The sequence below is a fragment of the Ovis canadensis genome, chromosome 6 (genome assembly GCF_042477335.2).
Source record: "Ovis canadensis isolate MfBH-ARS-UI-01 breed Bighorn chromosome 6, ARS-UI_OviCan_v2, whole genome shotgun sequence".
In the NCBI taxonomy this organism is placed as follows: domain Eukaryota; kingdom Metazoa; phylum Chordata; class Mammalia; order Artiodactyla; family Bovidae; genus Ovis; species Ovis canadensis.
In genome coordinates this window covers 37,913,258-37,927,858 of record NC_091250.1, presented here as the reverse complement: position 1 = coordinate 37,927,858, position 14,601 = coordinate 37,913,258, and the positions used below count along the sequence as shown (strand labels likewise).

At 36.2% G+C, this 14,601-nt stretch overlaps 1 protein-coding gene across 10 annotated transcripts in view; it reads right to left on the bottom strand.

The window, feature by feature from the left end:
* Positions 1–14,601, bottom strand: part of SLC9B1 (solute carrier family 9 member B1) — an 86,737-nt gene that overhangs the window by 25,537 nt on the left and 46,599 nt on the right. For 6 of the 10 annotated variants that reach the window (XM_069593590.1, XM_069593591.1, XM_069593589.1 and 3 more), the window contains 3 exons: positions 4,626–4,796; positions 3,070–3,212; positions 1,854–1,981 (listed from right to left, as the gene is read on the bottom strand). In XM_069593590.1, the coding sequence (XP_069449691.1) occupies positions 1,854–1,981; positions 3,070–3,212; positions 4,626–4,782 (428 nt within the window). In that variant the 5' untranslated portion in view covers positions 4,783–4,796. Of the gene's footprint in view, positions 1–1,853; positions 1,982–3,069; positions 3,213–4,625; positions 4,797–7,158; positions 7,365–14,601 lie in introns of all 10 variants that reach the window. The other 4 variants (XM_069593586.1, XM_069593585.1, XM_069593587.1 and 1 more) reach the window with 2 other exon arrangements.

The following is a 14,601-nucleotide window of genomic DNA, read 5'->3' as shown; positions in this document are numbered from 1 at the left end:
AAGGAAACTTGCTTGGTAGCATGAGTGGCCTGTTCTCTGCAAGAAGGCAACAGCCAACAGGTAAAATAATCACAAATTAACAGTAAGTTTCAACTTAAAAAATTAGTACCCATTAAATTATCACCAAATATTTGGGGAAAGTCAATACTTTGAATTGAGGCACCATATTAATTAAATGGAAAAATTTACACCTGAGGAAAGAGATATCCTAAAAAGCGAACAAGAATGTGACTTCAGAATAACTATAAATATCCTCAGAATCACGAAAGTACACTGTATCTGTTCATAACATTTAACTATTATTCTTAGAAATTAATTGTCAAAATTAAATAAATAGGTGATACAGACATAACAGTAGAGTGACTGAAAAGGCTAGAGAACTAAGCAGAGAACATTTTCCACTGTGTACTGCAAAGGCAAACAGATGAAGAGTATAAAGAAAAACTAATGGATGTGGAGAAGGGAGTTACAAAAGGACAAAATAAAAGAGAACTGAGGAGAGGTAAAAGATATATTTAAGACCTGGAAAAAAAACAGATATACAATCCTTTGATTGATTGAAAGATCCTACTAAATATTGAGTAGATCAAAATTTTAAAAGAGTCACCTAAGGATACCAAAAAATTGTTAATTTAGTTAGAAAATGCATACTGGGATCCACTGGAATGGGTAAGTGGAGGCAAAAATTAAATGGATTGAAAAGTGAAAACAAATTGAAGATATAGAGATAGTAATCATAGACTATTATTCTGAAGAACTTGGACATGAAAAGAAATAGATGATAGATAATAATAGATGGGACATAGGATCTAGGAAAATAGTGTTTGCTCATTTTAGTTATAATAGCTACATAAAATATTTTTCACATACATAAAATACATATGCTATACATAATACATACATATTATATATATGTGCACATATAGTATACAAGGAAAAGGCCATTAGATTAATTAAAAAATAGAGATAGGGACTTTCCTGGTGGTCCAGTGGTTAGGAATCCACCTGCCAATGCAGGGGACAAGGGCTTGAATTCTGGTCTCGAAGATCCCAAATGCCACAGAGCAACTAAGCCTGTGCAGCACAACTACTGAGGCTGCGTGCCTCTACTACTGAAGCCCACACACTTACAGCCTGTGTTCTGCAATAAGAGAAACCACAGCAATGAAGCCTGTGCACTGCAACTAGAGATCAGTCGCCAATCGCTGTAACTTGAGAAAGACTACACACAGCAAGGAAGACTAAGCAAAGCCAAAAGATAAAAATTAAAAAAAAACAGGGCTTCTCTGGTGGCTCAGTGGTAAAGAATCCATCTGCCAATGCAGGAGACATGGGTTTGATCCCTGGTCTGGAAGATCCCACATGCCACGGAGCAACTAAGCCCACGCACCATAACTACTGAGCTTGTGCTTGAGAGCCCGAGAACCACAGCTACTGAGCCCTTGTACCACAACTACTGAAGCCTGTTCACCCTAGAGCCTGTGCTCAGCAACAAGAGAAGCCACTGCAATAAGAAGCCTGTGTACTGCAGCTAGAGAAAAACTCACACAGCAATGAAGATCCAGCACAACCAAAACAAATAAACAAAAAACTGGAGATAGATTACAATATAGGAGAAAAAATAAACTGATAAAGTGAATTATCTTAGCATTAAACACTTAGGAACTATGAATATTTGTCAAGGATATAGTAGATTTAGGACATGAGTCTATTTCTGACAAATTGATTTCCAAGATTCTCTACCACAGTAAAAAGAATTTTAATGATAAACTTTTCTATACAATATTCTGAATATTTCAATAACCAAGCATTTTAACTGACTATTTCCATAGAGAAAAATGAGAAAAAGTTACCCCAACAGAAATCCCCACTGCCAGGGAAAATTCAGAAGGAAGTGGGAAATAACAGCAGTTGAACAAGCCTCCATTAGACATGGACCCATAGACAATCTGAAACAAACTCGCTTCAAATTCTTCAAAGCCTGAAATATAAACATAGTCACACTTAGATAAGCTTGTAGTGGCCAATAAGAAAATTATTTTAAGCAAATATTGAATTATATAATCTTTTTTGAGTGATAATCTTATTAAATTTAAATCTCCCAGATATTCCATGTGCTTTAAATGCTAATACAGCTCATTTTATATGTCATCATATATTGGATTATAAACTACTTCATATATTATAAAATGCTGTTCTATTATTAAAATGACTCAGTTTTCTGCGATTAAATAAATATTTCTACCTTCTTTAATCTTCCTAGTAAATAGTATAATGAAAGTATCCTATAGGTTTGTTTCCATCAGTTAACTTTTAGGGATGAATTGTGTGATTAGCGTCATAATTATAACATGCCAAAGGAGAAAATCACATACAAAATGCATAATTAACTAAAAGGGAAAATTTTCAAATTTTCTCATTGGTTCAAATTTTTTACTGGATAATATAACAAATTATCACTGTCTATAATCATTTATGCTCTTCAAATACTTTCACCAATCTTATATATTTGCCACATTTGTTATATCCTGGATAGCTGTTATATTTGTGAATATCCATCTTTAAAAAACTAATTTATGATTCCTTGATAGTAATATTTTGAGAAATATTTTAAAAGATTAGCTTTTATAAAAATATAATCAGGAACATAGTTCTGTGGGAAAAATTCCTGAAAGAATAATATTATTGAAATTCATAATCATTCTGAAAAAACAAAACAGAACCAATAACCTTTTATGGGATGACCTTATCCTCTGTTAACTGAAAAGTAAAGAGCTCTCCACAGAAAAGCCACAACTCAAAAATAATACAAATGTTGCATAAGGGACATCTATCTCTATGTAAATAATTAAAGACTATTACTAATAGAGATCTTACATCACAGTGATTTCATATTAGTAATATGATCAGATGTAGACACTAAGGCACCAATATTTCTGCAAAATCTTTGTTCTTTGTCTTAGTTTTGCTCTACCTGAAACAACTATAAGAAAAATTCTGCCTATTTTTCTTTTCCATCAGCCTCTAATATTTAAAGTAACCATATTCAAGGTGTAATTGGAAATCTACCTGTGGATCGAGTCCAAGCCCAGCTCGTACTAGAATAATGGTGAGGGCAGTATTTCTTAAAGTTGAAGACAGTTCATTACTAATATAGGTGATATCACTGAGGAATGGAACATTCTTAACGCCAAAACCAGCCAGTAACATCCCTTAGAAGAAAAAAAATAAACCATGTCTGATTCAGTTCATTTTTCTAAGACAGAAAACAGAAATGTTTAACATCCCTCCTTCAAACACACTGTATCTCTCATTACTTCGGTGAAGGATAGGTTATATACAAGTAGAGGAGACAGCATAAAGGAATGGAGATAGAAATGATATATCTCAATGGTGTGAAACAAGTAATTCAGTATCGATGGAACATTAAGGACTAGTTGGGAGTCGGGAATGGGCAGGAGGGGCCAGATCATGGAAAGCTTCCTTTGGCAGAGTACTTTCTACTTTCCCCGGTTTTGGCAGAGTAAAGCACTGTGGGTAAGTTTAAGGCAGGAAGTGAGATAACGAGTGTTGCATTGTCTATGTGATGGTATTGGTAAATGAGATAGACATAAAACTAAGGAAGGACCAGAAAAAAGGCTCTGCCATAGTTCATGGAATGGTTAGAAACTAATAGCCTAAGCTAGGACAAGAGTGGAAGCTTTGGAGAAGTGGAAAAGAGATCCAGTAAATACTTGTGAGGTGCTGAAGCATGTTATGAACACAGAAAGGGTGTTAGAGATGGAGTGATTACCTCTTTTGGCAGTAACTAAATATTAGAATGTATTGAATATTTAGAAGATATAAAATACCTCTAAAAGATGTTTTTCCACTAATTTTCCTCTTGTCTACCTGGAGAGTTACATAATAATGGTGATGAAGAAATACGGTATAACATTGTTTAGGCAGATGATATACCAGTGAATATACATAGTGGAGATGCCCAAGGAACTCACCCAAGAACTATAAAACATTTTGGTGCCCTAGTCAAGATAGTATTTGAATCTTGTAATGGTATTTGAGGGCTTCCCAGGTGGCTCAGTGGTAAAGAATACACCTGCCAATCAGGAGACGCAGGTTCGATCCCAGGGTTGGGAAGATCCCCTGCAGTAGGAAATGGCAACCCACTCCAGTATTCTTGCCTGGGAAATTGCATGGACAGAGAAGACTTGTGGGCTACAGTCCATGGGATTGCAAAGAATTGAACATGACTTAGTGACTAAACAATAACAAATTTTATTTGAGTTAGGTTATCTATAGAAAAATTCAGTTTCTTTCAAATTTTCCCTTTTCTATAAAACATGTAAAAGTTAATTTAAAAATGTCCTATTAAATGATAAAGCAACAACAATCATATATTGAGCATATTTAAATTATTTAAAAATATATTTCAGGAAAAATCTGTGTATAGAGAATAAATACTTCTATAAGCAAGCTATATATACACATATATAGTAAGTACACATATAAAAAAGCTATATAGATCATATTATATTGAAATAGTTCTAAATTATATCTACTCTGACTAGAATATAGTCATAATTTACATATAGTTAATGACAAATAAAAGCTAATTATTCACTTACCAAGGAGAGGAGGAATTTCAGGCACTGAAGGTAGTCTAATGTTTTCCACAAGTTTCCCCCCAATAAGGGCACAATAAAAGATAACTAATAGTCCAAATAAACTTCCATTAGGAAGAACTTCAGGGCCTGAGAATGCCCAGACTACACACCATATCATAAAAAGTATACCTCCTGAAATATAAAAAAGCACATATTGATATAGCTATCTAGGCATAGATAATATACAGTTAGACATGAATCATATATTACAAACTCTTTGTCAACTTAAAATAAGTATTTTTATTAAGAAATATTTTAAAACTATATGTGAATACTTAAAAGTGATAAACTTTCCCAAATCACTTTTTAAAAATGTCATAGCAATATGATGAGGTTTACTTCATTTTATATCTTACAGTAGTTTTTCACGAGGAATAAGGTGATTGGTCATAATATGAATTCTCAAATTTATTGAAACTCATAGTGGCATGGTGCCACATTTTTTAATGGCAGCAAACTATCTATATTGAGTGGATAACTCAGTTGGTGTTTGATACAAATTATTAAAGGGGATAATATGTGAGGTCTGATGGCTGGGCTCCCCTGGTGGCTCAGACAGTAAAGAACCCTGCAATGCAGGAGACCCAGCTTTGATCCCTGGGTCAGGAAGATTCCCCTGGAGGAGGATATGCCAATCCACTCCAGTATTCTTGCCTGGAAAATCCCAAGGACAGAGAAGCCTGGCAGTCCAGTCCACAGGGTCGCAAAGAGTCAGACACATACACTGCAAGTTTAGCTCTCATGTATCCTTTCTTTTAGGCAATTACTTGAGGATGTACACTAACAAAACCAGGAGGAAACCAGCAAATGTGAAAGATTTTAATCTTGGAAACAGGGGACTGAAATCAGGAGAGCATTGAAAGCTCTAGAATACAGTTTTCCACAGACCTAGAAAACAAGCACAAAGGTGGAAGCAGAAAAATGAAGTCTCTGGGAGGAAAGTCTCCAAGAATAAGGAGGAATTTTTTAAAGTTTACAAAACTATGGAACAAATCAGTGGTTGCCAGGGGATTCCAGGATGAAGGAGGAATGAATAAGTAGAGCACAGGAAAATTTTAGAGCACTGAAATTATTATGTATGCATATCATTAAATACGTACGTTAAAACCCAAAGAATGTACAATATGAAGAGTTAGGCTTAGGGTTATAAGTCATGTGAAGGTAACGTACAGCATGGTGACTACAGTAAGTCACTGTATTGCCTTTTTGAAAACTGCTAAGAGAATAGATCTTAAAAGTTTTCATCCACAGATGTATTGTGGTGATAATTTTGCAATATGTACAAATATCAAATCACTGTTATGCACCTGAAACTAACCTAATGTTATATGTTAAATGTACTTCAATTTTTAGAGATTTTCAGATAAATAAAAGCTGAGAGAATTAACTGCTAGAATAACTACACAACAAGAAATACTAAAGGAAGGTTTTTAGGCTGAAGGTAAAGTATACCACATGGAAGCTCAGACTGCCAGAAAGAAATGTAGAGAATCAGAGAATATGTGGAAAAATATAAGGGATTGTTTTAACTGAAAAAAAGGAAAAGACTTTTGCCTTTTAAGTAAAAATAAAACAAATGTAGAAGTAAAATATATGATAAGTCTAGCACAAGAGCAGAAATGCAGTTCATTTTAGTTGCTCAGTCGTGTCCGACTCTTTGTGATCCCATGAACCGCAGCACGCCAGGCCTCCCTGTCCATCACCAACTCCAGTTCACCAAACTCATGTCCATTGAGTCGGTGATGCCATCCAACTGTCTCATCCACTGCTGTCAGCTTCTCCTCCTGCCCTCAGTCTTTCCCAGCATCAGGGTCTTTTCAAATGAGTCAGTTCTTCGCATCAGGTAGCCAAAGTACTGGAGTTTCAGCTTCAACATCAGTTGTACCAATGAACACCCAGGACTGATCTCCTTTAGGATGGACTGGTTGGATCTCCTGGCAGTCCAAGGGACTCTCAAGAGTCTTCTCCAACACCACAGTTCAAAAGCATCAATTCTTCTGTGCTCAGCTTTCTTTACAGTCCAACTCTCACATCCATACATGACTACAGGAAAAACCATAGCCTTGACTAGATGGACCTTTGTCAACAAAGTTAAAAAGTCTCTGCTTTTTAATATGCTGTCTAGGTTGGTCATAACTTTTCTTCCAAGGAGAATCAAAAAGCAAAGGAGAAAAGGAAAGCTATAAGCATCTGAATGCAGAGTTCCAAAGAATAGCAAGGAGAGATAAGAAAGCCTTCCTCAGTGAAGCCTTCTTCAGCAATCAATGCAAAGAAATAGAGGCAAACAACAGAATGGGAAAGACTAGAGATCTCTTCAAGAAAATTAAGAGATACCAAGGGAATATTTCATGCAAAGATGGGCACAATAAAGGACAGAAATGGTAGGGACCTAACAGAAGCAGAAGATAATAAGAAGAGGTGGCAGGAATACACAGAAGAACTGTACAAAAAAGATCTTCATGACCCAGATAATCACGATTGTGTGATCACTCACCTAGAGCCAGACATCCTGGAATGCGAAGTCAAGGGGACCTTAGGAAGCATCTCTATGAACAAAGCTAGTGGAGGTGATGGAATTCCAGTTGAGCTATTTCAAATCCTGGAAGATGATGCTGTGAAAGTGCTGTACTCAATATGTCAGCAAATTTGGAAAACTCAGCAGTGGCCACAGGACTGGAAAAGGTCAGTTTTCATTTTAATCTCAAAGAAGAACAATACGAAAGAATGCTCAAAACACCGCACAATTACACTCATCTCACACACTAGTAAAGTAATGCTCAAAATTCTCCAAGCCAGTCATCAGCAATACGTGAACCATGAACTTCCAGATGTTCAAGCTGGTTTTAGAAAAGTCAGAGGAACCAGACCAGAGATCAAATTGCCAACATCCACTGTATCATCGGTAAAGCAAGAGTTCCAGAAAAACATCTATTTCTGCCTTATTGACTATGCCAAAGAGCAGAAGAGTGATCAGTAAAGTCATATTGTGCAAAGCTCTTTTATATTATTTTCATCTTGAGTGATGGCTTTCCAGTGCATATATTTGTCTACATTCATGGAACTGTGTACGCTTCAAAGATTTGTGCACTTTCTGGTATGTTGACTATAATTCAGTAAAGCTTATGAGATGATGGAGAGTTTGGAAGAAACAGGAGTATGATACTCACAAATAGGTTAAGCATTCAGTCACTCAGTCATGTCTGACTCTTTGTGACCCCATGAATTGCAGCACACCAGGCCTCCTGTCCATCACCAACTCCTGGAGTTCACCCAAACCCATGTCAATCGAGTTGGTGATGCCATCCAGCCATCTCATCCTCTGTCATCCCCTTCTCCTCCTGCCCCCAATCCCTCCCAGCATCAGAGTCTTTTCCAATGAGTCAACTCTTCGCATGAGGTGGCCAAAGTATTGGAGTTTCAGCTTTAGCATCATTCCTTCCAAAGAATACCCAGGACTGATCTCCTTCAGAATGGACTGGTTGGATCTCCTTGCAGTCCAAAGGACTCCCCAAAATTCTGGCAGTTATGGACAAAGCTGTTATAAACATTTGTGTGTAGGTTTTTGTGGGCAAAATGTTTCAGCCCATTTGTGTAAAAAAATACCAAGGAGAGTGACTGCTGAATCATATAGTTAGAGTATATTAAGTTTTGTAAAAAACTGCCAAACTGTCTTCCAAATTGGCTGCACCATTTTGTGTTCTTAGCAGTGATGAATGAGAGTTCCTGTAGTTCTATCTCCTCACCAGCATCTGGTGTCAGTGTTTTGAATTTCTGGCTATTCTAATGGATGTATGGTGGTATTTTATTGTTGTAATTTGCAATTCAGTAATGACATATGATGTTGGGAACATTATTATATACTTATTTGCCATCTGTATATTTTCTCCAGTGAGGTGCCTTTTAAGGTCTTTCGTCCATTTTTAATCAGGTTGTCTGTTTTCTTATTACTGAGTTTTTAAAGTTCTTAGTATATTTTATTTACAAATAGTAAATGCTAGAGAGGCTGTGGAGAAAAGAAAAGCCTCCTACACTGGTAGTGGGAATGCAAACTGGTAAAGTCACTATGGAGAACAGTATGGAGGTTCCTTAAAAAACTAAAAAAAGAGCTACCATACAATCCCGCAATCCCACTCCTAGGCATATATCTAGAGAAAACCATAATTGAAAAGATACATGCACCCCAATGTTCACTGCAGCACTATTCATAATAGGCAGGATATGGAAGCAATCTAAATGTCCTTCAACAGAGGAACAGATAAAGAAGATGTAGTACATATACACGATGAAATAGTATTCAGCCATAAAAAAGAATGAAATAATGCCATTTGCAGCAACATGGATGGGCCTAAAGAATGTCATAATGAAGTAAGCCAGACAGAGAAAGACAAATATCATATGATATTACTTATATGTAGAATCTTAAAAAGTCTACAAATGAACTTATCTACAAAACAGAAAGAGGAGGGGATGGCAACCCACTCGAGTGTTCTGGCCTGGAGAGTCCCATGGACAGAGAAGCCTGGTGGGCTGCAGTCAGACACGACTGAAGAGGCTTAGCACACATGCAAGCACAAAAGAGAAATAGAGTTATAGATGTAGAAAATAAACTTGTGGTTACTGGGGAGTAAGGGTGTGGGGAGGGATAAAGTGTAAGATTAGGATTGATATATACATACTACTATTAATATACACAAAATAAATAACTAATAAGGACCTACAGTATAGCACAGGGAACTCTACTCAATAATCTATAATGGCCCATACAAGAAAACAATTTTTAAAAGAGGGGATACATGTATATGTATAACAGATTCACTCTGTTGTATATATGAAACCAACAGAACATGATAAATCAACTATAACCCAATAAAAGTTTAAAAAGTAAGTTCTTGGTATATTTTGTATAGTTGTTACAAAACAGATGTGTTTTATAAATATTTTTTTCCCAGTTTGTGGCTTGTGTGCTCAATCTCTTGACATTGTTTTCACAGAGCAGAAGTTTTCAATGTTAAAGAAGTTCAACTTACCAATTATTCATGGATTTCCTGTTTTTTCCTAAGTAATCACCATAACTAAGGTCATCTAGATTTTCTCCTAGGTTACCTTCTATGAGTCTCATTGTTTTGCATTTTACATTTAGGTCTATGATCCACTTTGAGTTAATTTTTATCACGGGCACAAGGTCTGATCTAGATTAATGTGTTTTGCATATGTATGTCCAATAGTAGACCTACCATCAGACTATCCTTCTTCCACTGGGTTGCCTTTGCTGCTTGGTCAAATACCAGTTGACTATGTTTATGTGGAACTATTTCTGAGCCCTGTATTCTGTTCCATTAATATATGGACTTCATGTTAACCAAATCTCACTGTCTTGATTACTTCAGGTTTATAGTAAGTCTTGTAAGTGAGTAGGGTCTGTTCTCCAATTTTTAATTTTTCTCCTTCAATAGTGAGCTAGTTGTTCTTGGTCTTTTGCATATCTATATAAATTTTAGAATGAGCCTGTTGATATCCATGGAATAACATGTAGGAATTTTGACTGGAGTTACATAGAATCTATAGATCAAGTTGAGATGAGCTAACATCTTGACAATATTGAGTCTTCCATCAACATGGAAAATCTATATACATTTAGCTTTTTCTTTAAATTCTCTCTTCAGAATTTTGCAGTTTTCCTCATGTAACTATTATACATATTTTGTTAGATTTATATGAAGGTATCTCATTTTGGGGAATACTAGTGTAAATGGTGGTATGTTTTTCACTTCAAATTCCATTTGTTCATTGTTAGTAATTAGGAAAAAAACCCTTGAATTTTGCATATTAACCCTGTATCCTGCAATCTTATTACACTCGCTATTTAGTTACAGGAGTTTTTTTCCCTTTATTCTTTGGATTTTCTACACAGATGATCATGGCATCTGTGAACAAAGGCTGTTTTATTTCTTCTTTCCCAATCTGTATGCCTTGTATACCCTTTTAACGCTTTTCTTGTCTTACTGTATTAGCTAGGACTTCCGATACAATATTGAAAAGGAGTGGTAAGAGGGCATTCTTACAGGGAAAGCTGTTTTCTCGAGATTAATTATGATGGCAGCTGTAGATTTTTAGTTGATGTTCTTTCTCATGTTGAGGAAGTTCTCCTCTGTAATGTGCTGAAAGTTTTTTTTATCATGAATGAATGCTGGATTTTGTCAAATGCTTTTCCCACATCTATTGATATGATCATGTGATTTTTCTTCTTTATCTTTTTGATGTGATGGATTACATTAAGTCATTTTCAAATGTGAGCCAAAATTGCATACCTAGGACAAATCCCACATGGTTGTGAAGCATAATTCCTTTTATATGTTGTTGAGCTCTATTTGTTTTTTTTTTTCTTCTTTTTTTTAGTTTTTATTTTTTACTTTATTTTACTTTACAATACTGTATTGGTTTTGCCATACATTGACACGAATCCACCACGGGTGTACATGTGATCCCAAACATGAACCCCCCTTCCACCTCCCTCCCCACAACATCCCTCTGGGTCATCCCCGTGCACCAGCCCCAAGCATGCTGTATCCTGCGTCGGACATAGACTGGTGATTCGATTCTTACATGATAGTATACATGTTTCAATGCCATTCTCCCAAATCATCCCACCCTCTCCCTCTCCCTCTGAATCCAAAAGTCCGTTATACACATTTGTCTTTTTTGCTGTCTTGCATACAGGGTCATCATTGCCATCTTCCTAAATTCCATATATATGTGTTAGTATACTGTATTGGTGTTTTTCTTTCTGGCTTACTTCACTCTGTATAATCGGCTCCAGTTTCATCCATCTCAACAGAACTGATTCAAATGTATTTTTTTTAATGGCTGAGTAATACTCCATTGTGTATATGTACCACTGCTTTCTTATCCATTCATCTGCTGATGGACATCTAGGTTGTTTCCATGTCCTGGCTATTATAAACAGTGCTGCAATGAACATTGAGGTACATGTGTCTCTTTCAATTCTGGTTTCCTCGGTGTGTATGCCCAGCAGTGGGATTGCTGGGTCATATGGCAGTTCTATTTGCAATTTTTTAAGGAATCTCCACACTGTTCTCCATAGTGGCTGTACTAGTTTGCATTCCCACCAACAGTGTAGGAGTGTTCCCTTTTCTCCACACCCTCTCCAGCATTTATTGCTTGCAGATTTTTGGATCGCAGACATTCTGACTGGTGTGAAGTGGTACCTCGTTGTGGTTTTGATTTGCATTTCTCTAATAATAAGTGATGTTGAGCATCTTCTCATGTGTTTGTTAGCCATCGTATGTCTTCTTTAGAGAAATGTCTATTTAGTTCTTTGGCCCATTTTTTGATTGGGTCATTTATTTTTCTGGAATTGAGTTGCATAAGTTGCTTGAATATTTTTGAGATTAGTTGTTTGTCAGTTGTTTCATTTGCTATTATTTTCTCCCATTCAGAAGGCTGTCTTTTCACCTTGCTTATATTTTCCTTTGTTGTGCAGAAGCTTTTAATTTTAATTAGATCCCATTTTTTAATTTTTGCTTTTATTTCCAGAATTCTGGGAGGTAGATCATAGAGGATCCTGCTGTGATTTATGTCTGAGAGTGTTTTGCCTATGTTCTCCTCTAGGAGTTTTATAGTTTCTGGTCTTACATTTAGATCTTCAATCCATTTTGAGTTTATTTTCATGTGCGGTGTTAGAAAGTGATCTAGTTTCATTCTTTTACAAGTGGTTGACCAGTTTTCCCAGCACCACTTGTTAAGGAGATTGTCTTTACTCCATTGTATATTCTTGCCTCCTTTGTCAAAGATAAGGTGTCCATAGGTGTGTGGATTTATCTCTGGGCTTTCTATTTTGTTCCATTGATCTATATTTCTGTCTTTGTGCCAGTACCATTGCAACGAAAAGAATAAAATACTTAGGAATATATCTACCAAAAGAAACTAAAGACCTATATATAGAAAACTTAAAACACTGATGAAAGAAATCAGAGAGGACACTAATAGATGGAGAAATATACCATGTTCATGGATCGGAAGAATCAATATAGCGAAAATGAGTATACTACCCAAAGCAATTTACAAATTCAATGCAATCGCTATCAAGCTACCAGCAATATTTTTCACAGAACTAGAACAAATAATTTCAAGATTTGTATGGAAATACAAAAAACCTCAAATAGCCAAAGCAATCTTGAGAAAGAACAATGGAACTGGAGGAATCAACTTGCCTGACTTCAGGCTCTACTACAGAGCTCTATTTGTTAATAGAGAATTACATCATTGAGAATTTCTGCATCTATGTTCATCAGAGGTACTGGTCTACAGTGGTTTTTTTTTTTTTTTTTTTCCTGTAATGTCTTTGATTTTGGTAGGGGAGTAATGCTAGACTCATGAGTTGGCAAACTTCCTTCTGCTTCTATATTCTGGAAAAGACTGTAGAAAATAGGTATAATTTCTTCCTTAAATGTTCAGTAGAATTCATCAGTGAAATCATCTGAGCCTGATACTTACTGTTTGGGGAGGTTATTAATTGTTGATTCAATTTCTTTAATTGACATAGTCTTATTCTGATTACGTATTTCTTTTTGTGTACGTTTTGGCAAACTTGTCCTTCAAGGCACTAGTCCACTTCTTCTAAATTATAAAATTTGTGGACACAAAGGTGTCTGTAGTATTCGTTTATTAATGTTTCAATGCCCATAGGATCTATAGTGATGTTCCACTTCTCTGATATTAATGATTTTATTTTCTTTTATTTTGGAGAAGGAAATGGCAACCCACTCCAGTATTCTTGCCTGGAAAATCCCATGGACAGAGGAGCCTGATGGTTACAATCCATGGGGTCACAAAGAGTTGGACACGACAGCAATTAAACAGCAACAAGGTGGAAGCTTAGATGGATTTTTCGATTTTTCTTCTTTTCTAATATATGCATTAAATCCTATAATTTTCCCTCTTAGCACTGTTTTCAGTGTATCCCACAAACTTTGGTAAGTTATAGCTTCACTGTAATTTAGCTCAAAATATTTAGAAATGTCTCATGAGGTTTCTTTTTTGACTCATGTGTTGTTTAGAACACATGTTATTGGCTAATCTCCAAGTATTTGGGGATTTTCCACCTGCCTTTCTGTTAACAAATTATTCTTTAAGTCTACTTTGGTCTGAGAGCATACATTGTATGATTTTTATCTTTTAAGGTGCATTGTATGTCCCAGAATGTGGGGCTTCTTCAGCCTCCCTATTCCGAGACACAAAATTACTGAAATTAGGCCTACTAATAACTCTATAATAATCTCCAAGTACTTAAGTGAAAGGAAGAGTCACAGGTCTCCCATTTTAAATCAAAAGTTAGAAATGATTAAGCTTAGAGAGGAAGGCACGTTGAAAGCCTAACCCATGAAGGCCCATGATGGGCCTCTTTTACCAGTTAGCCAAGTTCTAAATGCGAAGGAAAGGTTTTTGAAGGAAATTAAAAGTGCTATTTCGGCAAACATGCCAAGGAAGATACCCTAGAGAAGGAAATGGCAACCCACTCCAGTATTCCTGCCTGGGAAATCCCATGGACAGAGGAGCCTGATGGGTTACAATCCATGGGGTCACAAAGGGTCAGACATGACTTAGCAACTAAACAGCAACAAGGTGGAAGCTTAGATGGATTTTCAGATTTTTCTAAACAACAAAAAATATGTTGATAAGGAAATTAAACAACCTTATTGCTTATGTGGAGGTTTTAATGGTCTGGATAGAAGATGAAACCAGCCACGTGTGTATGTGTCTGTGCTTAGTCCTGTCTGACTCTTTGCAGCCCCATGGACTGTAGCCCTCCAGGCTCCTCTATCCATGGAATTTTCTGGGCAAGAATACTGCAGTGGGTTGCCATTCCCTACTCCAGGGGATCTTCCCAACCCAGGAATCAAAACTGTGTCTCTTGTGC